Below are 27,896 nucleotides of genomic sequence, written 5' to 3'. Positions count from 1 at the left end.
AGCAGCGGGACCCCGAGCCCGCGGGATCCGTGCTGCCTCGGGCCAGGACACAGAGGGAAGGAGAGGGCTGTGTGGCAGGGCCACCTCCCCCAGCCCTGCAGGGCACTGATGCATTTCAGAGAGCAAGTCAGGCGCTGCTGCCTTTTACATAACTGATCTGATGGGATTCGTGGTGTTGGCCTATATATTAATACTCCAGCTCTCATTAGCAGTTTCTGAGACTTGCAGGCCTCCTTCTGTGTTCTTGCTGTGTATTTTTTGCTTTATGGAGGGAAAAAAAAAAAAGTAATTTCCTTTCTTTTTCCAAGTTTTTCGTCTGGAGGGTGAAACAAAATGAGTTTTATTTGAGAACAGGAGGGTTTTTTGGTGGGATGTGGGATGAATGAAAGGGGATTGTTCCTACCTTTAGCCCAACTGAAGAGAGAATCTGTTTCATAGATTATCCTCTTCCAATTCTGGAAAAAGTGTGTGTGTCACTCCAGCTATAGTCATGTCTGCCTGCATGCACCCTTCACACAATGGTTGAATTTCCACATAAAACTTGGGGTTGTCTGTCCAGGCAAATATAAAGAGATAACATTTGTGGCATTTTTGTAAAATAATACTGGAAACCATTTTCAGTGCAGACTTTAGCACTGCAACAAAACTGAGGTGCCGGAGGGAGACAGGATAACAGAGCCGTTTCCATAACAAAAATATCAATATACAATAATTTCAGGAATAAGGACTTTGTTTTCAAATGAATGTTGTGACAAGAGAAGTTTTGGTGTTGTGATTTTTACTTTCACAAGCATTTCGCTTTTTCTCTTCAAAAACAGGCTGCAATGAGCACTGTTAATTACCACTGTTTGCTACTTTTTGTATACTTGCTTAGACCAGACATAAAGCCTTTAAAGCAGCAGAGGGTTCTTATCATTGAGAAGACATAGAGCATCTCCTGCTGGAGCAAAGACTGTGCCATGAATCTTTGTAGCTGGCATGTGGGCTGTTTGTTTATTTTATTTTCAGAGTTTGGTTTTTTAAGGGAACACAATCATGCTATGTTTGTCTCACACTCTTGGCCTCAGCCAGTAATTTTGGACTTACTAGACACCTTCTGCTAAATTAAACACCTAGGAAGAAATCTCAGCTATACTGATTCTCCTTCACTCTCCTGAAGTGGAATCCAAGGTATCAACCCAAAAAAAGAACAGGACATGCAACATTCCCTTCTTAGAGCAGCTCCTGTGTGTGCTGGCTGCTCAGCCTGAGCACACACAGCTCTGAATCCAGCTGCACAACCTGCTTGCTGCTTTGTCCACAGGGAGGGAGAAAATACAGAAGGGGAAGTGGAAGGGAGTTGGGAATATTGATATCTGAGGGCAATATCTAGAAGAACAATAATGGAGGCCTGGGGAAATGAAATTAAAAGGATAATTGTGAAGATGGCAGTGCAGGTTGGCTGCATGAAGCTGGAAACAGAGGTGGGCTGTCCTCCTGTCCTGAGGGGCAGGAGTGGTCATGAGAGTTTAGAGGAAGCAGGGATTACTGTTGTTGGAAGCAATAAATAGCAGAGGATCATAAATCCTGAGGAAGACAATCTTCATTAGGTGCACTGCTCACCAAGTGACTTAAATGAACTATAGCTGTCACTTCAAACCTTGAAAGTTCAGCATTTTCAGGTAGAGGACAAATAATAGATGATATTAGAAAGTCTGAAAGCAGCCTTTTTATTTATCCAGGAGCACTACCAGTTCCAAGAAAGACTTTTCCAGGCCTTAGCACTTTGTGGGCTTAGGTTAACCTGTTGGGGTTTTTTTGGTTTTTGGGGTTTTTTTTGGTTTTTTGTTTTTTGGGGTTTTTTTGTGGGTTTTTTTGTTTGTTTGTTTGTTTGGGTTTTTGGTGTTTTGGGTTTTTTTTGTTTGGTTTTGGGGTTTTTTTGTTTGGTTTTTTTTTTTAGAAAAAATATTTTTCAGTCTGGTAAAATTATACATTTGCTTACAAAGCTTTTAAAAGTTGCTCTTCATTTTATTATATCTCAGATCCTAATTTTGTTGATCAATTTGTGTACATAACAAAAAGAGTAATCTTCTTCCTGCATTTAGTGTAAAGATAAATGGAACCAGAATTGTTCTAGTTCTCCCCTTTGGTATTTTTCAAGTGAGCTTGAAAATCTGGTAAAGGCAAGGGCACAGAGTTTTTCAAAAGTTGCTTAACTCTTCATAATTAATGTTAAAACTTCGTTGTTGTCTACAAAAATAAAGCCAAAGTCTTTATATCCTGGCTCCTGTACATGTGACATGATTATATATGATGATAAATATTGGTTTAAGCCATGAGTTCATGCCAAAAACTCTTATTAAAAGTATAAATACAAGACATAGCAGAAGGAAAGACATGTTCAAAAGTAAATAATAGATTTTTTCCTTTATTCAGTAAAATGGAATGACTGAAAATACGATTTGTTCCTGAAGCTTCAGTTCATGACCATGGATAATCTCCCTTCTTTCCCTATGGCTTGAATCACAGAAACATAGAAATCAAGAACTGAAAAGCCAGCACAGAAAATCCTCTGTTGCTGCCAGACTGGTCACAGAGTATGTACTATGTGCATTCCCCATTTACTTTATTAATGCTTATCAAGAGCTCGAACAATTTGCATGTTTTTTGTAAATAGCAGAGCTAACCCATCTGAACATTTTCAGTGGGTGAGCTGCCTGCTGTTATCCAGTGAGCCTCATGGAAATGGTAGGAGTATTGTGCCCAGAACGGTCAGACTCCACCCTGGGAGACCAAGGCAGTGTTTTGCCCCAGGTGAGCCCATGTCCATCCCCTGGGTTTCCTTCCAGGAAAGATGTATCCTGCTGTGTTGGAGGCTGCATGGTGGGAGGGCAGCAAGGGAGTGGATGCTTGGGGGCTACCACCAAGAGCCCAGTCCCCACCTGCTGCAATAGCTGTCCCCCACCTCTTTAAGGGAAAAAAAAAGTGTTAGGCAGAAGAGAAGCAGCACATGGATCGACACTTGGCCAAACCCCACCCACTGGACCATTTTGGAGAGGGCTGTTGATGTAGGTATGTAGCTGTGTAAGCTTGGCTGGAGGTCGGCTGGGGCAGTGAGGGGTGTGCAGGTTGAGTAATAGTGAATAAACAGTGCCGAATCCATTGTGACAGGCAGGCACTGCATGCCTGTCAGTGCAATTACAGTCCGTACTCCAGAGCTCTTACTCTTGAACAAACCTGTGCTGAAATATCTGCAGAGGTTAGCAAGATCATTCCAAAGAGGAAGAAATACTCTTGAGTAAGACCTAGAAGGATTGAGCCCATAGGGTAGAAGATGTTACTTGTCTCAGTAAGCCCAAATCTTAAGACTGCCAAGACTAATGAATTGAAGACACTGACAGACAAGCGGAGGCAAAGAGCAAATTCTGTGCACATTAAAAATAGCTAAACATGAAGGGATAGATATGCCTCTTAGGCACTTGGCTAAATTGGGAATGGGTAGGAAGTCACATGGCTCCAAACATGTTACCTCTTTACACTTGTCGCTGGTACCAAATTACTCTCCCTTCTCTGCCACTCCCTTGTCTGCTCCTATGCCAGCTCCAACTCCAGCTCCCACTCCTCCACAAGAACTTACTATTAATATGTTTTCATATATCTCGAATCTAATACTACCAAAGTCCCTTATCTGTTACACTTGATGATGGTTGTAAGCAGCAGACCCTGCCGAGAGAGTAGTATTCCCTGTCACAGCAATGGTAAATCTCGCAGCTGTACACTTTGTGTTGCACATTAGTCCCTGGTGTTACTGCACAGCTCTTCATCTGAGGAAACTGGACACCTGTCTTCTCCTTTGGCTTATGTGATACAGTTTTTGGACATATGACCTCTGACTGTCTCGTTCATGGGATTGGGATCATGCTGTCCATGTTGACATCCAAGGTTTCCCAGTAACTTCCAGCATCGTTTTCCAAAGTTCTTCCCCTCCCCACACTCTCAGGTTTTTAAATACCTTCTTAGGGGGCGTGAGAAGCAAACAGTGGCCTTTGAGAGGATTCAAAGCCGAGTCTCTTTTCCCTCTGTATCTACTAAGGGAAACACACAAGCTTAGATAAAAAGCGTGGATGTGCTTCGTGGATTTCCCTGCTATTGTTTTCCCTAACACTTAAGCACTCTCTAGAGGTAGTTTGAAGTCCTATAAACAGCTCAGTCCTAATCCTTCCTGTTCATGACTTCATTTCTGAATCATCACATTTGTCCATCGCACCTTCTTCCACGGGGTGCTTCTTTCTTCCTTCCTTGTTGCCCTAATTAGAAAGGAGCCCTCAGCCACAAAGGCTTTTCTTTGTTCTTTTGTCTCTCTGAGCATCTTAAGCACTTGTGCTTTTTTAAAACCTAATGTTAACAGTTGGTCTCTGCTTCTAGTGATTATCTGCCATTCAAGGCTGACATCTTTACAAACAATTGGGAAAAAGAATTACTTGATGTATGTACTGCATTATATGAAGTTGCACCATTTGAACGGGAATTCTCTGGCTCTGATTTTCTGTGCTCTAAGGGATTTATAAGCCAGCAGTGTTAGAGGTGGTTCTGTCAGAAAGCAGTGCCAGACAATGCAGCTTTCTTGCAGTTCACTGCAGCTCCTCAACCTGAATAATAGACACATGTCCTGATCTGTTCTATCAGGAATCCTGAGAAAAAGCATTGAAGTGACTTCTTTCTCGTCTGGCAGGAAGTCCGAGGCATGTTTAGCTGGAGTTTTTAATGTGCTCTGGAAGGCAGGTATTGAATGTACTGGGGTCTGGCTTTGCTCATAGTAACAAATGTTAGTGACTCAAAATTAATCTTTCAACTTCTCAGGAGCTGTCCGCTGATTTGTTATTTAATGTTTCTGTGTTTCTGGCAACGCTTCCAGGCCCACAAACCTGACCTCAATCCAAGTTAAGAGGAGCTTTTTCCTTTCAGACTGACCATGAAAATTACTGTGGAGTTACTGTTTTTCATCAGACTATGTATGATGTATGTGTTCTCAAACACACTTATTTTATGCATGTTATCAAGCAGGCAGGGGATGTGGAGACTTTTTTAATATCCACTATGATACAGCCCTTTGGCTGATTTTTTTACCCTCCCCTTGAGACCTGTCCAAGTTCGATCAGTTTCCTTCATTAGCCTGAAGTAAATGCTTGATTACTTTCACCACACTATCAGTCCGGCCTCTCAACACCGGCATTCTGAAAAGTTTAATGCCCCATGAAATTAGGCATTGGCAAGGCATTTTCAAACCGTGTTTTCAGCCAAGGGATTCTGGGCACAGCTTGGCCTTGCCCCATCTGCCCCAACCTGTGCTCGCTCCTTGCTTGGCTGCATCCCTACAACCCCCTCTTGGCAGTGGCTCAGACAAAGGCTGAAGACTCTTATGAAACCAGAGACATTTACCAGGTTATTCCGTTTGAATTGGTGTGACTGGCAATTGGTATTTTTCCTGTTGCAACTGAAAAGTGTTCAATAATTCATACATTTTACATAAAGTCTTGCGGCTTGTTCTGCTCCCACCCATGTCTGAGATAAGGCAGACTTGATGGCAAGCAGTATTCAAATGAATATGCATTTGAGCATTAAAATCTTCTGCTTCAAAAGGCTGATCTTAAGAGTCAGGTGTTTGTGTCAACACCAGCAACCTCAGGTAGGGATACTGACTTTCTGAGTTACACGGAGGAGTTCTTTCCCCATTTCAGTCACCTAGAATGCTATCATTAATCTGTAGTCTAGTTACTTAAGTGTCTAAACAACATTGCGATGTATTGTTACTATAAGGAGCCACGGACTAAGAGTGGAAGTTTAGGAGCTTTGTAGTCAATATCGGGTACAAACTTTTTTTTATTATATATCTTATTTTGGGTTGGGGTTTTTTTGTTGTTTTTTTGTTTGTTCGTTTTGTTAAAATGCCCTTCCTCCATAAAGCTGCCTGTGCAGTCAGAAGTGCTGTAAGGTCTCAGATAGGAGCCTCTGGGGAGCCCTGCTCCGGCAGCGGCTGAATGCTGCCTTGCCCCAGCCCTGTAGCTCGTTTTGCCCGGGATCCCCTGCGGAAGATGCACCCCAGGAGTCCCGCTAAGGCCCTCTAAGGCTCGGGCGGTGGCGCTGGGGCTCTGGGACCCTGCCTGAGTGGGCACAAGCCGCGATTTCAGGTACGTGTCCCGATTTCCCAAGCTCCGTGTAGTGCTGCTCGCCGGGCCGCTGGCCCCGGTGCCCGGCAGCGCGGCGGGCGGGCGGCTCCCTCAGGCGTGGGCGGGCAGCCGAAGCTGGAAGGCCGTGAAATCCTGCCTGCCAAGCCCCTCCGTGTGTGTGCGTGTGTGCGAGCGAGGAGAGGTGGGGATGGGGCACATGGGGGTGGAGTGGCAGCTTGGGAGGATGGGAGGGAGGGAGGTGGAGGGATAGAGGAAGAGAGGGGGCCGGGTGCCTGCGATTGGTAAAGCTCCACGAAGACATCTGCCAGCAGGACTTCAGAGGAATGTGAAACCAAATCATTTAGAAGTTAAAGATAGACGCAGAATACACAGCATCTCGAGCCAAGGTTTAAATTCATCCCTCTGCCTGGCTTCTCGCAAAGTTCTGCTTGTCAGCTTGCCTCTGTCTCCTCCAGCAGCTGTAATATTCCCTAAAAAAATAACATCATTCTGGATACTTGGGAATTACTAAGGTGGCAAAAGAGATCATGGTGCATACAGTAGGGTAAGTAGGAAGCTTGCCTTTGCATGCATTTGCTAGGGTGGTTCCTCTGGGCTTTCCTGCTGCCTTCAGAGCACTCTAGCAGTTTTTCTAGGATGAGGTGGATACTTAAGTAATGCTTACTTATCCCGAGTGATTTAGTCTCCCGTTTTCCCCATATGGAGCATTTGAACTTTATTCCTCAGTGAAGTGTTAACTCACAAAGCTGACTTTTCTTGCCATACCTAGGGAGTCTTCAGCTTTATTTTGCCATTATAGTTTGGAGTGCTGTTTTCCTGACAGATTATTTTTGTTATATACCTTTGCTCTTTGTTAGTGGGAAGTGCTGTTTGGAATGCTGCTTATTACTACAAAGTTGAAAAGTGAGTTGTTTTCCGTGTTAGAGAGGATGTAATCAATGTTTGCTTGCTTGTTTGGCCATAGTTTCACTTACAAACTATTTCCTCATGGGTGAATTTGATCATAGCACAGGGTTAATTAAATTTAACCTTGTTTGTTTGTTCCCAAATAATGCTTTTACTGGGAGCTTGATTTTTTTGGTTGGTTGGGGTTTTTTTAAAAAAAAAAGAAAAAACAACAAACATTTTGGCTATAATTTTCTTTGAACAAAGTCCTCCTAGCAGTAATTTAAAAATCTGTGCATTCCCCTGGTAGTCCTCACTTTACACAGTGAATTTGTGAGTAAAAAAGGAAATTCAGGCTATTGTGTTCTTTCTAGAACTTATCAGAAGTAATTTCAGTATCTGGCAGATACATTGCCTCATTGATCAATATCTTTTTCAGGCAGTTTCTGAAGCATTTCTGGTGAAGTTGTGGTGTTCCTATACCCAAAAGGATTCTAAAATACAGCAACTGATTTGGAAGTCAGATGTAATATTTGTTATATAGCAAGAACTTGTAGTCTGAGAGTTTCATCTGAATCTGGGTTTTGAGTGTGTGTCATCTAAATGCCAGCATTGTTTTTACCATTTTTTTCTGGGCATGTGTATTTTACACTCATAGTAGAGGAGTTCCTAACTTGGGATCTGGTGTCATTTCACCCAAACATACTCAGAATTCCTGACATGTTAGTACTGCCCGTAATAACCATAGGAAATAGGTGCTGTCTGCGGATAACTGAAACGCCTGACATTTTTGGTTATAGATATCAGTGCTGAAGAGATGCATATAATGGCAGTCTGTGTCATCCAAAATATGTGAAAGTGGGTGAACTAAAATAGAAACAGTTCCTCTGTTTCAAGGAAAGATGATGCGTCTCTGGTATGTTTTGGTATCTTTCTGGCACTTGATTGAGTTCATCCCTGTTGGTCAGCTTGCCTGAATTTTGCAAAACATTCAGCTGTGTTTGGGTGAGCAAATCTGCTGTGAAGTGTTTTCTGTGTGATTAAGTGTAGGGGATGGAGAAGAAAGAGATAGATAACCTTTAAGGTAAAAACTGGACTGTAAAACGGATATAGGGATGAGAAATGAAATTCAAACCAGTTCTTTTACAGTTTGTAATAGCTGGGTGTTCATTTAAGTAGCTCAGACTAGCTCAGCGCTTCAGTCCTGTGCTAAATTTCCATGCCAACAGTTGCTTACATGAAGGAGTTTTTTATATTACATTAAGGAATTACTGTAATATTTGCTTTGGTATTGAAGTGGAAGACCTTTGAGACAAAAAATGTCAAGATGAGTAAAACTTGCAGTGAGTCTTGGTCAAGTTGTGGTTAGTTTCTGGCTCTTGCACAAGGTCCTTCAGGCAAGTCATGTGAACTCTCAAAGCCCCTGCAGACCAGAAGGGGTTGGAAGGAAGAAAATACCTTTATTATTTCTCTGTGTTGGGTATCTAGGCAGCAGTTCCTCAGTTTAGGCATCGGCTCTGATAAGGTTTAACACAATAGGCTTCTGTTTGCAGATGCACTCTTCCCATGGCTATGGCCTCCCCAAGGAGGGAGGGAGAATCCACAGATTTAGAAGTAGGGGTTCACTGCACCTTTTATAAGCTTCCTAAACTGAAAGAGAAAAATAGACTGACATTCAGAGGTGAGCAGAAAATAGAATTAATGTTCCATGGGAAATTCCTGAGTCAGTTCAAAATTTAATTGCATTTCCCTACCACAGTGTATTGCTTTTCAGAAGTTATAGTTCAGGAGTATGATGTTCCCATTTCATTATCTGAGACCCTTCTCCCATAATTAAATGTCCAAGAGGCACTGGAGAGCTTTGTCACAAAGAAACATGCTTTGAATTCTGGGAAGTGAAGCTGCCTGAAAAACCTTGCTTCTGGAAGGGAATGAGCATCTGACCTCGGAACAGGATGTTCTCAGGGTAAAGAACTACATTGTGGTATTAGATTAACTTTAAGTAGTGTTCTGATCTACCTAATCCGACTGAAATAATATTTTCTAATTGTCCTAGCAATAAATGGTAAACATTCAATAGAGTGATATTTTCCCATAGAAAATCTAAGTGTATTTGATACAAATTCTAAATTATTACAATGTTGGCATATTTACTGAAGTGGAAAATTCTTGGCCAGCTGTTAGGGTGAATTTTTCCTGGTTAGGGTGAGTGTGGTACTGCATGTGCTCAGTGATGGTACTACACAGCAGCATGATACTGAGGTTTTTGGATAAGGATGTGGTAGCTTTATCAGCACACGACACAGGGACTGGAACCTCTTTCCTCTCCTTGCCCTCTTCTCCCTGCCCCATTCTCCCTCACTAGCCTTGTGCTCCTTAGTTAACTAGGATTTGTAGGGAAGTGGGGAGGGAGGGAGGGAGGGAGGGAGGAGAGAAAGGCAGACATGACTTTCTTAAAGGCTTTTGTAACAGGGTGTTGCTAGGGATGGTGACACCCTCTTCTTGACCTTCTGGACTTCTTTCCTCACTGCAGCTTTCCCTTCCCTTCCTCGCATTTCCCAGGACCCCCAGTAATCCCACACAGGGGGAAATGGAGAAGTGCTGCTGAGACAAAGGGGTGAGAGGGAGCCTGTCCCCTGCCCTTGCCTCTTGCTGCTGCAGAGATGAGAGATCATGAAGGTGCTGGTCTTCAGGGGGATCCAGTAGGGGTCAGAACACTGATGAAGCTGGTGCCTCCTGGTTTCAGGTACTGTGTGAGTGGTTGAGGTGCTACTCTGATGCTGGTACAGTAGCATCACTAGTATATGCCATGCTTTCCTGCTCCGAGGAGAGAACTGGTGTCTCCTAGGGAGAAGCATTGTTTTGTCATGGCTGGTAGCATGTCTGCTTCTCGAGGAGGCTGGTCATGTCCCTCCCTTTCTGCGCTATTAAGTTGTAAGTGGCTTTGTCATGAGAATTCAAACCTTCTTTCTGAGGTGAGAATGGGTTTGCAACATTTTTCCCCTTTAATAGATCCTATGCTTTTTTCTTTGCAAATCGTGCTAAAACCAGTGGTAAGGATATGCTTGTGGGTATTAAAAATCCCTCCTTGCTAGATTTTACAGTTACTGTACATGGTTCCCATTTTCTTTCTGTCATGATCTTTTTGCCTTTGTAAAACTTTGCTTCTAGCCTCATCTTCAAGCTTTTTGCAGAGGTCATTTTGCCGTAAATAAGAAAATGGAAGTGTCACCAGGAACTGGTTGGTAAGGAGTTTAAGGACTGTTTCCCCAAGGTTTCCTGACAATGTGCTTGTGTTTTTCTGAGCTCCAAAGAAGCAGCTTATAGTGATACAATTTAATTTATTTTCCTTTCCTGATTTTTCTCCCAGTGATTTGTTTTGGCAGAGTATGACAGTCTGTATGGTGCACCACACTGTAGAAAGCCTCAATTCTGGAATTCAATTCTGTGAAAAAACACAAACCTGTCCAACCCCTACACTAATGAAATTATTATGTCCTATGCAGCAATATTATAATCTCTGAGCCCACGAGTGGAAACCCAAGGAAATTACCTGTCCCAAGTGATGTCAGATCTCCTGCACTTACTAATCATTCCAGCTCCTGGTGTATCAGGGATTAAAGAACTTCCTGGCTAATTATTATAGTATGCAGTGACTTTACCTGGAAACGAAGTGATATTTCCCACTAATAGGATGCTTAAAAATGCATCTAATTGCAGCTGTGGTAGTTGAGAGAATGCCTAACACCTAACAGTCTTGAAAAACCATCCTTCCTATCAGGGGATGTTACAAGAAACTGAGTTTTCCTTTGTCTTTCCTGTGTCTGAACCAATTACCTGGCCTCTTGCTATAAAAGTTGATTTGGGGATTATACTCTGAGTAGTAAAGAGATAGTAAAGCAGTGGAAATCATGAGTATTTCTTTATTAATTAATTTGCTGACATGATAGCTGTGTGCTGAGCATAACCTTCCCTGGGGCAATGGAGGGAACCAGTCAGCTTCTGTGCCTGTGATCTTTCTCAAGACATGGAGGGGAGAGGGTTTGGTGTGTCCCATTCTGAGAGCAGTGGTGGGGATACTGGCCTGGTTCTGTGAAGTGCTCAAGGGTCAAGGCATGAAAAGTAGTACCTGCATGCTGCATTCTTATTTTCTTTTATGGCTATGGTAAGGATAAGACTAGTCTGGTATGAAATACCTCTTTGTAAATTTCTAAGAAAATTTGCACTAAGTGGGACCAAAAAAAAAAAAAAGAGCAGAGACAGAAAAGTCTGTTAGCAAGTAGACTTTCAAAGCAATTTGATGACAACTTGTGAGTAGTTTTTTTAAACACAATGAAAGTAGGCAAAGGCAAAGCGCAGAGGATCATGCTTGAAGTTGTCCTTGAGTACTCCTTACCAAGTAACAGCTGCAGATAGAGTTAGTAATCTTGGGCTTTCCTGCTACATTTTAAAAATGTCTCTTGTAATGGAAGTATGTGGTTTCTAGCAATTACTGCCTTTTCAGTGCGTGTTCATTGTTAATGCAACATTGTCCTTGGAAGAAGATCAGGGAACACTTTGATTCTGCACAGATTTATAAAGCAATGATTGTTTGGCTATCACAAATTTCTGTTCCCCTGTTACTTTCTTATTCACAACTCATTTATATTGGATTAAGTGACCTACTGTATCATTTGTGTGATACAGAAGTACAATCCATTCCCTGCTTTTAGATCATTCTTTTTTTCTTATAAATTGACTTGAGAATTACTACCCTTACATATAAAAAAATACATTAAATTACAAAGACAACACATTGATTTAATAATTTTTTTAACTTCTGAGTTGATAATTCTGAAATCTTGTCACTTTTTTAACATGGAATCCTAACTGTCTTGTATGACTGAAAGCTTTCTCACCTACTTGAAAAATGAGTCTAGGGGAGCTGTCCATTCCTTTATCTTGGTATTTGATGTATATTTAGCTTTTCTTTGAATATACGCCAACGGTCTTGTTTCCAAACAGATCAAACAAATTTCTAAAGAGATCTAACAAAAGGCAAAGTGTTTTATGATTTTATTTTTGTTCTTAAAATTTCGATCAGTTTCCATGTTTCATTAGGGAAAATAAATCATATCAGCTTAATGCATCTATAAATTGTGTTCTGCTGGTTGGTACAGGAATGCAGGGAGTACCTAACAAAGCTGAGAGTCAAGCTACGTTCTCTGCCAGGCTATTCTGTAAACAAGCCATGTTTTTTTCCTTAAAAAACCCACTTCTGATAATGGTATCCTTACTACAACTTACTCTGCATCCCATCTTTTCTCTGCCACCTTCCAGGCCTCTTCATCCAAAGCTCTAACCTGTCTTCCTCTGGATCATGGTTGTAGAGTTGGGTGACCCATCAAACACAGTCACAGCAAGCAGGGTAGGCTGGCTGCACATTCAGACGTGGTAATTCAGCAGCAGTCCTTGCTCCATCTCTACTTGCCTAGAGAGTCTCAGGGAGGAAATTTCTGGAGGAGACACATTTGCAAATGCAAGAGCTTGTGTGTGGCTTGCAAGGAGCCCCTTGAGCATGTCTCCCATAGACCCATGTCAGGTCAAGACAGAAGTCATCAGCAAAGGTGCAGACCTTTAGCTGCCAGAGCAATCATTTGCACTTGCAAGCTCTAAAGCTCTATGTGAGCCATCCTTGGGGATGAAGCGTGACTTCTGTTAATAAACTCAGTGGCTGTTTGGTGATAACAACAGGAAAATAAGAGTTGTATCTGCCTGCAGAATTTTTGTGTGTGAAACAATGGAGGAATGAGGGCTTCTCAGCAAAAGAACAGTTAAAGATTTATTTCAGAACAGGTGAAACTGTTTCTTTTCCAGAATTTTAGCTTTGGAACTTGCTGAAAATGTGTAAATAATACATTCAGCCTCACTCTAATATTTGACATATAAAGTTTCAGGTCAGCCATAAAATTTAGCAGAGCAACTGAAAAAAGGTTTTATAGTAAGAAGTGGGGGTAAACAGAGGAAACTTGCTAAAATGATAATGGCAAAAAGCAATTATATGACCCTAAGTGATAGTAAATATGATTTCAGAAATCATACAGTTAAATATATAAAGGAGGTAGGTAGTGGATGGTTGAAGAGAATCCAAAATAATATAAGTTCTTCATCTACATTAAATCTGGTAATGTATTCCTAAATGGAATTAAAAGTCTTAGAGATTAAAGACTTTTGGAAAAATAACAGTTCCAGGCTAATGTGAATTCTTTGCAGGACAGTACATTTTCATGGAAGGGGGAATAAGTGGTGGTTGAGTGTCATGTACAGTTACTCACAACTTGGTGGCAACTTGGCCTGAATGGGCCTAATCTTTGCTGTTATACCTTTTAATATCCACTTTTGTTGAAACAGAGTATTCTCTGTGAAAAAGGCATCAACTAAGAAGATAGACTGATAATTTTTCAGGCCACTCTCATTTTCAGGAAGCGGAAATAAATTCTTTGTGCACAAAGCCTGAGCTTTGTAACTGTGCATGTAAAGTACTGAATAAGTCACCCACTGTGTTACGTCCAAGAGAAACCAAGCTTTGCCAGGAAGCAACCCCAGCCTAGCCAGGTCTGTCCATACCTATTTCACAGGTCATTGGTCTTACCCTTTTTCTGTTGTGCACCACTGTAGGTGTTTGGGCTTGTACTAGGGCTTGACTGCCTACACTGACAGGCTCTATACAGAGCAAGGACATAAAATTGGGTATTTCAGCCTTGGAAGAAGTAGTCCTACCTGTTTTTTCACCCTACTCCCAGTCGATAGAGCAGATAAAAAGTGGGGAAGTTCATGCAAATACTGGCCCAGTCTTTGATGGATTTCCAGTGTTTCACTCCGTGTGCTGATGAAAAACTACACACAACTTGGTGCCTTTTGTGAAGCAGCATTGCAAGGCCCCTCTTGTCTTCTTGGGTGCACAGAAGCTGCAGTGGTGGTGTATAGTTCCAGAAGGTTCACTGAGCTGTATCCTTGTAACTTTTGACACCAGTACTGGCTGGGGAACAGCCAGTGAGTGGCACAGAAGCTCTTCAGGAAAGGATAGAGGTTACTGTGGGTCTCCATTGAACATGAATTGATATTGTTGAGCTGTTGCCCAATAGAAAGCACAATATTGGGCTGCATGTGGGACCACAGCCTGTAGGGAGCAGTCCCCATGTTGGTCAGCTGGAGTTCTGTGTTCAGTTTGGAGCTCTGCTCTTGAAGAAAATGCTGACCACTTCGGATGTGGAGAAGAGGGCAGGAAAAGTGACTAGAGATCCAGAGGACATACCCCAGGGGGAAACCCTGAAAAGATTACCTTTTCTGTGCCTTAAAGTAGAGCAGCTGGCTGAGGAGTGAGTAGGAGAAAGGCAGGTTTTCAAGCGCAGACAGCACAGTACAGGCTGTTGCAAAGGCTGGGTCAGTAATCTCTTTTCTGTGCCGTGGGCAGAGAGAAATGGATTTAAAATGAAACAAGGAAGAAGAGGTAAAGCCTATGAAAGTTTTATCCACAAAATACCTTGCCAGTGGATCTTGTGGGGTCTCCATCACTGGAAGTGTTAGGAATGACTTTAATAAACATAAACAAAATGTATCTGACTCTGTCTCAGGTGGGAGGTGTATTACATATCTTTCCTACCATCCCTGTGATTTGACAATACTAGTGATAATACTGCTCATGGAATTACTTTAATGACAGACATTCTTTCTAAATTCTGGTTGCAGAGATCTTTGCACAGTGAAATGTGTTTTGCTGAGGTGGAGGAGGCACTTAATCATCATATAATTTCCTCATTTTGAAGTGTTCCTTAGATAAGGCATAAACAGCTGGCTTTGCATTTCATCTCAAGTATCATTGTCCTGAAATACTTGGGGACATCACTTTGTCAGCTGGCACTTGACAGTCCATCCTAAATGTGAAATATGTAATTGGATTCTTCGGATGAAATCCAAGTTTCCTTTGAAGTCATGGGGTTTCACAGGGTAAAAATTTCACACTGAGGACAGAGTGATGTCCGCTTGTATGTGCTTAGCTTTACTGTCCTAGGCAGGCCTGTTGTTTTCAGGACAAGGCTACAAAGAGTGGGTTGTAAGAGCGTGTAACCTTTGCTACGACAAACATTTGGCTGCAGAAGGGGGCCTTTGGAGTTCTTGTGTGGGTGACTGAGAGCTTGCAAGAGGCATTACATGAGGTGAATTAATTTTTTTTCTCTTTTTCAGATAATGTGAACAAAACTAATTTATACCATCTGTTCTGAAATAGACAGTAGAAAAGCAACATCCTTTTTTTATTTGTTTGTTTAACATTTCTTTTGATAATACTTCAGGCACTCTGTATTCTCTTTAGTGTAATGTACTTTCTTCCCTTCTCATTGAGGAGAGGGGTGTTCTCCCCCAAAATGTATTTTTAGTGCCAGTGGTCTTTAATTTGCATTTAGTATTCAAACAACTATAGCTGCAAGTTGAATGTTTCTCCAGCTACTGAATAATCCCTCCTGATGAAATGCACACAGAGAAGTCTCCAGGTGCTATGAATTGGAGTAGTTCCATTGGAAATATTCTAGCTTTGTTTGCACCAGTGAGTTGACTGGTTTAGAGAGATTTAGAGGAGGTGATAGTCAGAATGTCATCCTAAAAAGGAGATGACATTGATGTAGAAGCTCAGTGTCAATCTCAGAGCTGAGAGTTAAATTTTTGTGCCTCATAATGTGTTGCAGTTCACATCAGATTTCTTTGCAGGCTTTTCTTAACTGTGCCACGATGTGCCATGTGTAGGAATTGCATGTGCATACCTAAGGCTAAAATAAGACCACAAGAAAGTACTTTAGACTTTAGGACCACCAATACATTAGTTGTTAATAACTTTACAGTGTTATTATGCTAACACTAGAAACATAATTAAATTGGAATGTTTTGAAATCATTAGGGGAAAGAAGATGGAAGAAAATGGTTTCATCCTCACAACACCATGTTTTCATTGACCTACTTAGAAGTAGGGAAGAAAACGTGTCCCTTCCCGTTACAGCAGAATAGGTTTGTTCAGCAATTTTATATTGCAAACACACAAGAGCAGACTGGATTTCCTAACCAATCCAGGAAGTTTTGGAAAGGAGAGTAATGTTATTTCACACACTTACGACTAAGATGTGTAAGTTCCTGTCCAAGCTATAATGTTATTAGTTTAATCAGTTTGGCAGAAAGTGCTTAGAGTTAAAAAAAAAGTGGGGAGCGGGGGAGACTTGTACTCAAAGGTGAGAGGAAAAGGGCAGTGCTTGGGCTGCAGCTGTGCAGGGGGGACCTTCTGTGGGAAATGACGTTTCGTTTGTCTTCATCTTCCCTGTTTCAAAGCCTTTGGGACCACTGGGCTGGAAGTGGAGGAGTGTTGAACATGGGTACAGGGTACATCTCTGCACATCCAGCACCTCTGCTCAAGCCTCCAAGTGGGGAGCCATGGCTGCAGCTAAAGCACTTCCAGAGAAAAATCCTGTGTGCTCTTCTTCCTCCACATCTGTGACATGGGCAGGGAGTGAGATGCAGGTGTCTGGGTTACTCCAACCACAAGGCATGGCAGTGCTCATGGGGCAGGCAGCATGTGGGGTTTGGGGTGCAGCCCTCCTCCTCTAGACTTGGGCATTATTGCAGTACTTAGTATTAGCTGTCGTATGCCTGAGTTAATAAATCATCTTTATCTGAAAATAAACACCTGCGGGTAGTCCTTTCTAGGCTGCTCAGGTCACATTCCTCCACAAGGTGTTGTTGGTAATTTAGTATTGTCAGAGGCATTAGTCACTGCTATAGTAGCTTAATAATGCATGGTAGGAGCCAGCTGGTAATTAACAAATTAGAGATATCATCTACATTTTCCTCAAATATTTCAGATGTAGCAAAAATAATTAAAAGGAGAGTGGTTCGGGTGTTTAAAGCTGTAACGTATATTTAAAGCAACTTGCCATGTCAGGAAATTATTCATTGTTTTAAAGGTCAGCTAGGCCTCATCTTGCTGCTGTCCCAGGATTCTGTAATTCACACTGAAGAGTTGTGAAGCAGGGGAAGGGCCAGACTCCTGTCTTCTTCTTTAACACTGTAATTCTGCATCATTTAGCAAATTCATGCTAATGCTTGACTTCTGTGCTTGTTTTTAGGAGGGGCATGACTTTGTAAGTCTCAGCTGCTCTCTTTTTCACTTAATTTCCTTTCGTATTAAAAGTGTCTTGAATTGTAAGGTTATGTTTATGTGTATGTGCTGGAAAGATGAAATTGGCTTGTAATTGAAGCTGAGGAGAGAAAAAGTTAGCACAACTTGTATGAAACTGCAACGCTGGGACAGACACCTCAGTATGAATGAAGGTGATGATGGGTTTCATTATGTAGTGTAACTAAAATATGCTGGTATGCACAAGCTTGCTTTAACTCACTTGGCATCTCCATATTTTATCACCAGATGGTGACCAGCAGTTTCAAACTGAGATGCTCTCAATTACCTATGCGTGATGATTGAGCAAAAGTATACTTTGATACATCTCCCCTCCATGCTGCTTCAGCCCAGTACTCCTTGATCCTCCTGCAGCCTGGCTCCAGGACTCAGCTCTGAGTATTGCAAGCCTTTGACTCTGCTTTTTCTCTGGGGCAGGATCTGATCTGGGCACTCTGAGGCAGACGAAGCAGGGAACAGAGCAAGCGATCGGAGGAGCATCATTTCTACGGGTAGGGTGTGGTGTTATCTGTCTTTGTGGGGAGCACTTGGGTTCTGGCAGCAGCTTGGAGAAATACGGTTTATGTCTGAAGATGTTGTTCTTGGAGAGAAATGCTTTAGAAAATGTGGCTGGGTGCTCTTTGAGACACAGTGCAGAGCTTTTGTCAGACAGTAACTAACTTTGTGTGCAAGCTTTGAACTCACGGTACAGATGTGAGCAGCTGTACAATGTAATGAAAAGCAGAGAAGAGTCTGCCCTGTAATACCTTTGCTCTTTGCTACATTTAGTCACCTCCACATTCATGGAAGTGCACTGGGAATTTCAAAGCATGTGTTTCTGAAGCTTACAAAAGAAAAGGAATTCCATATGCAATTTCTGTTAAGATTTTTAGCCTCTTAGAGTCTTTGGTGTTTTGAATGCTTCCTAATACCTTTCGGTACTAAAAGCACAAAGGGTAGAGGTGGAAAAAGGCTGATAAGTTATTCACACAACACTGTTAACAGTATAGACTTGTTTTGTGTCACCCTGAATTCTCTTTTGTTGTTCTGGGTGGCTTTGCATTTGAGGGTCTTTCTGGTAGCTTTGTACTGACTGTTCATTGCCTCAGCAGAAAACTTTCCCTGTTTGTACTGTATAGTAGCAGAGCATGAAAGTGCAGGCAACACTGAGTTCCCCAGCATGCAGACACAGGGAGAGAGTGATGCTGCTGGCTGCACCCAGGCTGGGTGAGAGCTGACACCCGAAAGGGCAGGCAGAAACACCGCAGCTTGCCAGCCTTCACCTGCGATGCCACAGCCTGCTGAGAACAGGCCTCACATGTCCCCACCTGGTGCCAGCACACAGCAGGCACATTTGGCACATATCCTGCTCTTCCTACTGTCCACAACAAGAAGCCTGTTGAATGTGCCACTTCCCTGGTTTTGTTGGTATTCCTGGATTTCCCTCAGTGCAGCGCAAGGGCAAGGTGTAGGGGTGGTCCTACCTGGTTCTGCCACAGGCTGTGGGGTGGCAGCTTGGAACACACACAGGCCTGGCAGGGCTCCTGGCATCCACAGCCCAGACATGGCTGGGCAGTCTCACCTGCGTATCTCCCAGTGACAGAACAGTGTTTCCTAGTGCAGGAGCTGTTCCTGCAGGCAGGGCCTTGCAGTTCATTCAGGAATCACAAGGCACATCAAATTTTACTACAGTTTTCATCCCCCTGAAGCCCTTCATATACACAGACCATTACACAGACTTCATAATGATTATGGCCTGTTAAACTGCTGTATAAATATTGGTACTCTATTTCTTGATTTATTTTTTACCCTTTGTGTTAATTCCATTCATGACCTTCACACTTCAGGTTTTAAAATGCCACCACATTATATAGAAGACTAGATTGCTGTTGAGGGAATGAAAATAACTACCATAACAGGAGGAAAAAAAGTTTGATTTTTTTCAATCTGATACAGTACCTGTAATCATGGACGGTAGGTGATGTCTTTAATACCTGTCACTCCTTCGTACTGATGCTTTCAAAATCCTTCGACACAAGTCCTGGAGCTTTCTGATCACCTGGGAAGGAAGAAAGACATTCAGTCTGAATGTCCTCAGTTGCTGCTTTTTTTACATTTCGTTTTGGGTTAGTATTTCTGCAAAGAGGCTATCCAGAAATCCCAGAGCAATTTAAGCCTCTAAGATTCCTCCATTCTGTACTTTATTTTGACAAAGTAATGGCCATATACCTCTGTATTAATGGATTATTGTGACACTTGGATGTTGCATTCAGAACACTTCATTTCAGTACAATTGCTCAAAACCAAACTTTATATAGATAAAATATATTATTTGCTTTAAATTATTTGCTTTAAATTATTTGCTTTAAAATATATTATTTCCTTTTATTTTGATCAAATTTGTAATATCTAATTGTATCATTTTCTGGAAGAAAGGCCCCTTGCTTTTGACACATTTTGTTCTGTGCTCTTTTTCTCCACTGTAGAAGTCAGAATTAGGCTGTCCTCTTTGTATTATATTTTTATTTAATATTTGAGAAGCAATAAGTTAACCTACGTGCTCTGTGTTCAGTCTGAATGAGTGACTAATCCCCACAAAGACTGCTGCTTACTGGCTGATCACTGCACTTGCAATTTACTTTTACTGTAAAAAAGCCTTGCAGCTGAGCATTTTGGTTCCAAATGCAGATGGCTAAGCTGAAAACCCTTCTTTTTTTCCTAGTTTTTGGGACTGATAAGTGAAATTCAGGAGTCCCCACTAGAGTTGTTTTGGAAGAAGTAGAAGTTCTGGAGAAGCTGTGAGGAATTTTGGTTGAATTTGGGGTTGATCTGCTGTTAAGAATTGCTCAATGCTCTACTTACTCCATGCTTACAGAAGATATTTCCTTTTATTTCTGACAGCAAAGTTTCATTCCACCTTGAATTGAGGCCACTGCCTCAGTGTCTTCCCTCACTAAAATAAAACAACAAGTGACTAGATCTTGAAGTATCGTCTCTGACACATTTGGCAGTTGTTTTCTGCTTCTTAATAGTGCTGGGATATGAACTTGAGGTCATCCCAGCTGCTCTGGCCACCTCTGCCCAGTGAAATAAAGACTGCCTGATTTAGTCATTACTATTTGCTGCGGCTGCCTTTACATGTGCATTCACTCTGCTTAGAGGATCCCAAACTGCCTGTATAGGTCTGTGTTGGCATCTTGCAGTGAGAGTTTCCCTGCCCATGGGAACCCAGGTTTGTGTATGTTTGTTTTTGGAGCAAATGGTGGTGGTGATACATGCAGGCTTATCTGCTCAGCCTTTTCATCTGAATGGAGCATTCCACGATGAATTGACTAGATGAAAAATTCAGTCCATCCTGTTTAGAATTACATGTGTTCATTCAGTCCTTTGTTAAAGCTGGTGCTGTTATTCATGCACTACTTTTGCTTCTGTGTAAGTTTTATTATACTTTGATCTCCTGTAGCACCCAACAAACTTTTTAAAACCACTTACCCAGAAACCGTTGTTTCACTGCAATTATAAAAGAACATGCAATGAATTACAAATGAGAATATTACCCAACAAGATATTCCTAGAAACAGGAGAGCACTTACATGCAATATAATACATTAATCATTTATAAGGAGTCAGTTATTAAATTTTTTTTTTTTTTTAATACTCTGGATGTGAGGATGTGAAAAGCCTGTTCACTGAGGGTGTTTGTGGGCTTTTGAAACTTTCTTAAGTTTCCATCCTCACATTCTTGTCACAGAGTTGGAAGTTTTGGTGACTCCAGGGTAAGGTAGCTCTAAACTGTGAGTATATAAGTATGCATTTGCCCATACGCATACGTAGATATATGTGTACAGATAAATTCAAGAAACCTTTGTCTTTAAGAGAAGTCCACAGTGTGCTTGGTACTTCTTTATTTCTACAGAACTGCTTGTCAAAGACTTTGTCTGCTGAGACACTTTCACAGTCAGGATTTGTGGTCATTGTAAGCAGATCTCTCAAATGAGCAGAAGTCTGATAAATCTAGCTGAGCTATCATTTCTTAACAAAGCTTTATCCTGAGGTTGGCTTTGGATATACACACTTATAAATAAGGACAGGACAGGACAGGAAAGAGGAAAGGGAAAGGAAAGGAAAGAGGAAAGGGAAAGGAAAGGGGAAAGTGCCTTAAAAAAATCTTGTTTTGAATTTTCTGTGTGAAGGTATAGTGTCCCGACTCCCCATTCATACATAGGACATGTGTCACAACACAGCAACATGAGCTCCCCCTGTCCCTTCCCCAGGCTGGTAGGATGTGTTTCAATGCCAGTCACAAGCTGCAGAGCTCACTTAGCACCACACTGTGCCCAGTGATAATGCACAGCATTTTAGTAGCTGCTGAAACTGAAACCAACTCAGAGCTACCTTGTACCTGCACAGCTCACAGAGGAAGCAGAGAAATTTGGTTTGTCAGTCATGACTCATGGAGACATTCCTGGGATGGTACACATTTGTGATGAAACCAGTAGAGTGGGAGACCTTTCCAGCACAGGATCTGGTCTGACTCCTGCTTTTGGAGCAGAAATATTATCGCTAAGAATGGTAATCACCATCACCACTGAGCCGAGATGCAGAGCACTCTTCCCTGGGCATCTCTGCCTCTGCTCCCTTGCTTTAGAGGGGAAACAGAGCAAGGGAAATGACCAGCTGCAGACTGTAATTGTTTTGAAGCAGCTTTCCACTCCATTAGTACAATGAAGGTACAGTCTGGGTAATTTAATTTCCCATGTTGATGTAGGCAACAAATCAGATGTGTTGGGGAATTATTCACCACATCTGATAACTCAGCTTTTAAATAAAGAGCAGGACTTTCCAAATATTGCACGAAGTGGCAAAAGCAGCAGGAGAGAACAGATTAAACACTTCTAAACTGTCTTCTTTTTTAAGTGCTAAAGTTTGGGCAAAAGAAGCTGCCATTTTTCAAGAAAGAAAACTCTGTGCAGCAAGTAAGCTGGTTCCAGCATAAATCCATTCTACTTGTCATGCTGGAACATGCAGCAGTTGTGATTCCTGTAGCAGTATTTAAAATGACAAGCATATTTAAATGAGTTTCTCTAGTGAAACTTGGCTAAAACTATCACATCAGTGGGATGATACCATGACAGCTTTACAATTCAAACCAAATTTCTTTTGGCTGTGATGCCATCCTCAGCCCCATTGTGGTGAATACACTTCGTGGCTCATGCTCTGTGCTTTCAGATCATTCTGTAGTGATTCTTCTGTTTCTTCCATTTTCATGACCCCTCTGTAGACCAAAGTGATGTAGGTGTGTACCCTTCACAGATGCTTGGCTTGAGGAGTGATGAGAGAAAGGCATTCCCGCTTGTTTTCACCTGGCCAGCTGCATTCTTGAATAAACTGGATGGTGTGGTTGTGGGGCAGGGAGGGAAGGTGTTCTTTGACAAAGACCAAAATGAAGGTATTCCAACGTGGCTTTGTGGTTTAGCATTCCTCATGGGATCAAATCCTAGAAGAGATCAGACTATCTGAGTGTTAGGAAAGGAACCAACCCCCCATCATTCTGCCAGCTACTGCCCTCTGCCCTAATTGCTTTTTGGAAAGCACATCCGTTCATTTATAAATGCATTCCTTTTTCACTCATAAATTACCCTGTTTATGCTCTAGAAGTATTGGTGGTAGGAGACAGTGCATTACATACATAAACTTTCCATGGCTTTAAATGCAGTATTACCCTTTGTGTCTTTTTTCAGAGATGCTGAGCATCTCTAACTCTGAACGCCATGGAAAGTCTACATGGCAGTCTTTCTTTATCAGGTATATCCTGTTCTATGTTTGCTGAAGGTGAATTCCTTATCTTCTGTCTCCTATTTATCAAATCTTGTAATTTATCCTTGTTTTATGCTGTCATATGCATGATCCAGAACAACAGTTCTTTTGACCCTGTAAAAAAATTGATGGGTAGAATGGCTCAAAAAATAATCTGCACTGGAAATCTTATTAAAAGTAAAATTCGACTAGTTATTACAAAATTGACAGTCCGATTCATTCACCTGTCCGGGGCAGAATGGAAGGTCAACTAAAATTTGAACCCTTGGTAAGGAAGTGTCACTTCATATTAGTGTAACAGGCAATCCAAAGACAGGATCACACATTAGTGAAGGTAAGAGGTGCAAAAACCCACTTACAGACGTAAAAGCAACATCCTGTACAAGTACAGTTATTGAGTAGAACATTGGTATTATAATCTCTCAAATGACAGCTTTATCTGACTGTAATTCATCATGAAGTAGTTTCTGGTGTGTCAGGAGTTCTCTTGACCTGATGCAAGAACTTTACAACTTAACTTTATGACCTCAGGAAATTAAATAGGTTATCCCAATACTAAGTCTAGTCTTTCCCAGCTTGAAGATACTGGAATTCCTGTAATATCCACTACTTACTACACAACGGAAACTTAAAAATTCGAAGGGTTTGTCTTTTTGTCATAGCTCACACAGACAATCACACTGAAGTGTCTTAACATATTGCAAGCTACTTCCTTGTCGGTTTTTGGTTTGGAGTTAGCAGAAAATAAGTCAGGGTCATAAGTCAGGGTCTTAAGTCATCACGAGTTTTCACTTCATTGGAGTTGTTCTGAGAACTGTAAACAGTACATTCAGTAATTAGCTCCTAGGTGGGATCTTTTGTGTCCTGCGTGTGTCACTGCAGAAACATTCTAAGTGTGTCCAGTGAATTAGGAAAGGAAACTTCGGTGCCAAGTGCTCCTTGTAGTCACACGGATAGATTTGAGGTACAGTCCTCACCACACTGTCATCACATGGTTCTGGAAACACTCATTTACTGTCTCAGAAGAGGGAACTGTTTAATTCCTCTTTCTCCAGAGGTTGGTTTGTGTGAAACCTGCTCAAGTTTTCCTTCCAGCATGCTGATAGGATTGCCTATTGCTTGTCCAGGGATCTTATTTCTTGCAGCTAATCTGAACATGCATCTCAGGTTTCTTTTCAATCTGCTGAAATACGGCTGTGACAATTTTATCTCGACAGCCTGTACGGCTCCACTCGTATTCAAGCGTCAGTCTGACTGGCTGTGGGTTTGAGGCACATGACCTTGGGAGAGGTACAGACTATTCATGTTGTGAAAGCACTCTCTATCAGGGCAATGTGTGTGTGCATGTGTCTGGTATAGCTTTGCAATGTCATGGCAGACACAAGAAACTGTCCTTCAGTGTCTCTCACTGGCCAGACTGGCCAGAGAACAGTTTTACTGGGCTTGTCCATATTCAGCTGGCAGCTCTGCCTGCTCTCTGCTTCCCTCCTGGTTTTGTTTTACTGTCTGTTTTCAGCTCAGTGGAGGGTAGTTGATAGTGTAGTCCCTGATAAAAAAAAATATCAATTCCTGACTATGTAATAGATCGGTAGCACCACCATTTCCATTAGGAAAGTTGCCCAGCAGTTCCCATTATAGTACCTTACAGTTTTTCACAGTATTTGTAAAACTTTTAACGTCTGAACTGAATTTTTTCTAGCCAGCTGTTTTCTTCAGTCTGAGTATTTTTGGAATATTTCAGCAAAAGTGATTCAGTAAGACTGAGAACATGACTGGCATAAAAATAAGTTGGGTTTCTTCACATTTAAAGAAAACTTGGGGTTATTTTCTTTGGTGTGCTTTAGTGTTCTTGTACAGTGGAACAAGGATGTAAACTTCAGTAGAACACATGACCTTTGCACGAGTATTACTTCTCTTATTTATCCCTGTGGAAATCTGCCCATTTGGCCTATACTGTAGCCGTCAGGGGAAAATAAATCCAGAGCAGCTTATCCGTGTTACGAACTGGCTGCAGCTGAAGATCATTGATGGAACCAGTCTCCCCAAGTGTGCTTGTGGCACCCAAGTTGTTCCTTGGTCCTTGAGCATTTGTCAAGGTTTCTGCTGTATTTGTCTTCTCATGGATTTGGGTGCAAAGGTGTGTACTGAGAAGTCAAATGCTATACCCACCCATAAGTCTTGCACACTTGAGGGCAAAGCTGCAGCTTTACAGGCAGCTTGAACTTTGACATCTCCAGTCTCTTAAACACTGAGGCTGCTAAAGCAAACAGGCACTTAGCATTCTTACTCCTGAATTCCTCAGGAATAATTCTGCATGTAATGTTGTATTGTCTTTGTTTTGTAGAGTAAAGGTGACAGAACCTCCAGTTTCTTTGTAGTAATTACTGCTTAGCATTCTAAACAACCTTGATCAAGGATCCCCAAGCACACTGGGCTTTCCCATCTTTCTCACATGAAGTGTACGTGACATCTACGCTCCTGGCAGCATTCTGATAGGACAGGCGGGGGGTGGGAGAGGAGCTCGTTCTTGGACAGCACTGTCTCAGGGGAAAAAAAGTGGCTTACATTCTAAGTTCATTTCCATTTTAGTTTATGAAGCACTGCTTTTCAAAACTCCTCGGTTTTGCCATACTTCCAGCCCTTAGCTGAACAGATGTCAGAAAAAGACAAACAGAATGAAGACAAATATGTGAACATTTCACAACTTTTGTTATGGCACACTGGCCACTACTGAGTAGAAAATAATCCTGCTGTCATTAGTGTGTTTGATGTTTGAACCTCTGTTCATTTTTTGTTGTTGTTCTCTTTTAGCAATCTCCCTTTTCTTCAGAAAGAGCTTTTGATTCAATGTCTGTTTTGTTCAGTGTGGTCAGAGGAATGTTATTTTCTACTTAGTATATGCCCCATGCTTACTGTATTTTATTCACATGAGTAGATTTGCTTGAGATCAATGTGAATGTTGCATGGTGGGGCTAGCAAAGAGTTAATATTTTTTACCAAGCTGTATAATACTTCTGGATACATTTCTCTATTGATCCCCCAATCCTCTTAGGTCTGCCTAAATAAGTTCTTTATGATGGAAAATAACTTAGCAATTTATAAGGCTGTGAGATCACTTTCCCCTCAAAAGATCATCTTTATATAGTCCTTCTTGTTTTCAGACTCATTGCTCCTGCTCCAGTTTCCTGTCTGGTAGTAATGGTTTAAGGATAAATACTAGGCAAACTTTGCAGGAAATCATGTTTTTTAAAAACTCAACTTGTACCTGATGAAAACACAAACAAAATTTTGGTAAGTGGGAGTTGTACCATCTTTAAGAGATGCATAAATCAGCAGGTCCTCCCCCCAGTTATCTGTAATAACAAGGCTTTGGGATTTTCTTCTGATCTCCTTCATAAGATTTTCTGTGTTTGCTTGTCATGCATTTCACTTCACTGGACCCTATGTTTTTTGACTACTCGATGAGAAAAGACCTGGCCAAGGTATAAAGGGCATAGAGAGGGTATGAGTTTATCTCAGTGACTCCACTCTACAAACAGTTTCCAAAGTCATAAAATAATTCATCAACTGGACAACTAAAAATACCATAGTTGAGTAGTTCATTAATGCAAGGCAGATTTTCCCACTACAGAAAAATACATGTTTGGAAACAAGTAAAAAGAAGACATCCTACATCCCAGCAATTTATTCCAGACAAAGCTTGCCTTCCTGACGTCTTCAGGGAAACTGTCAGTTTTAAATACTCTAATTTGTGTCGTGACCCACAGGCCTTGGTATAGTAATGTATTAAGGGGTTCAGACAGCTGTGCTGAACTCAGTCATTATTTCAGTTTAAATCCTACCTGAATAAATGGATTGCCAGCTGCTTAGACAAAAATATTTCAATTAAGACAGGAGAGTAACTGGTAAATTCCATTGATAAACATTTTTCCCATGTAGTAATGCAGGAAAATTGTTAACTTCATGTTACAAAAAGGAAGGGTGCTGAACAGCACAAGCTGATGTGCAGATACGAGCAACTGTGAGTTTATATTGCTGTTGCAAGTCGTTTCGTGTGTAAAGAAATAACTGCTGTGCAGGCCAGGCTGGGTGCCAGAGTCATCTTCTGTGCTGGTATGGTGCTGAGGTTGCCAGCACTTACACTAAAACTGACGTAGCTGTTGGCATAACGGAGACTCTCAATGTTCGCTTTGATGTCTGAAATACAATGCAGTGTATAGGCGCCTCCTTTACAACAGGAACAGCAGAGATACAAATCTCTGTGCCTGTGATGAGGAGTAGCAGCTAGGTGTTTGCTGGAGGCCAGAGAGGGGAGTGGGAGAGCAGAGCACAATCAGGATGCTTCTGTTTCTGATTTTTCTGACCTGCTGCTTCCCAAGTGCTCCGACCAGAGCCTCACCACAGCATTTTATTGGCGCAAATCCAGAGCAGGGCCACAAAGTTGGTGAGGGGACTGCGGCACCTCCCATGTGAAGACAGGCTGACAAATTTGGAACTGTTTAGCCAAGGGAAGAGACAGTTGCCTGGAGACCTCAAAGCAGCCTTCTAGTACCTGGAGGGGGCCTACAGGGAAGATGGAGTGGGACTCTAGATCAGGAACCGTAGTGACAGGACAAGGACTAATAGGTACAAATTGAGAGAGGGGAAATTTAGGTTAGATAAATGGAAGAATTATATAGATTGTGAAGCATTGGAACAGGTTGTCCAGAGGGACTGTGAATCCCATCCCAACCTGGCCAGGTTGGATGGGGCTCTGAGCAACCAGTGTAGCAGAAGCTGTCCCTGCCAAAGGCAGGGGAGTTGGAACTAGATGGTCTTTAATGTCCCTTCCA

The 27,896-nt window shown here is 41.8% G+C and overlaps 1 protein-coding gene across 24 annotated transcripts in view; it reads left to right on the top strand.

The window, feature by feature from the left end:
- Window positions 1-27,896, top strand: part of DTNA (dystrobrevin alpha) — a 221,036-nt gene that overhangs the window by 35,870 nt on the left and 157,270 nt on the right. For 7 of the 24 annotated variants that reach the window (XM_088058878.1, XM_088058872.1, XM_088058824.1 and 4 more), the window contains exons 1-2: window positions 6,512-6,711; window positions 9,615-9,798. The exons of 2 other annotated variants lie outside the window; for them this stretch is intronic. In XM_088058878.1, the coding sequence (XP_087915004.1) occupies window positions 9,716-9,798 (83 nt within the window). In that variant the 5' untranslated portion in view covers window positions 6,512-6,711; window positions 9,615-9,715. Of the gene's footprint in view, window positions 1-6,509; window positions 6,712-9,614; window positions 9,799-17,685; window positions 17,760-27,896 lie in introns of those variants that run through there. 15 more of the 24 variants (XM_088058869.1, XM_088058865.1, XM_088058837.1 and 12 more) reach the window with 8 other exon arrangements.

This window comes from Pseudopodoces humilis, chromosome 1 (assembly GCF_049639895.1).
Source record: "Pseudopodoces humilis isolate 2021_Gansu_Grassland_sample_001 chromosome 1, ASM4963989v1, whole genome shotgun sequence".
Taxonomy (NCBI): Eukaryota; Metazoa; Chordata; class Aves; order Passeriformes; family Paridae; genus Pseudopodoces; species Pseudopodoces humilis.
Note: the sequence above shows the minus strand (reverse complement) of the source record. Positions and strands in the feature narration are given on the sequence as shown.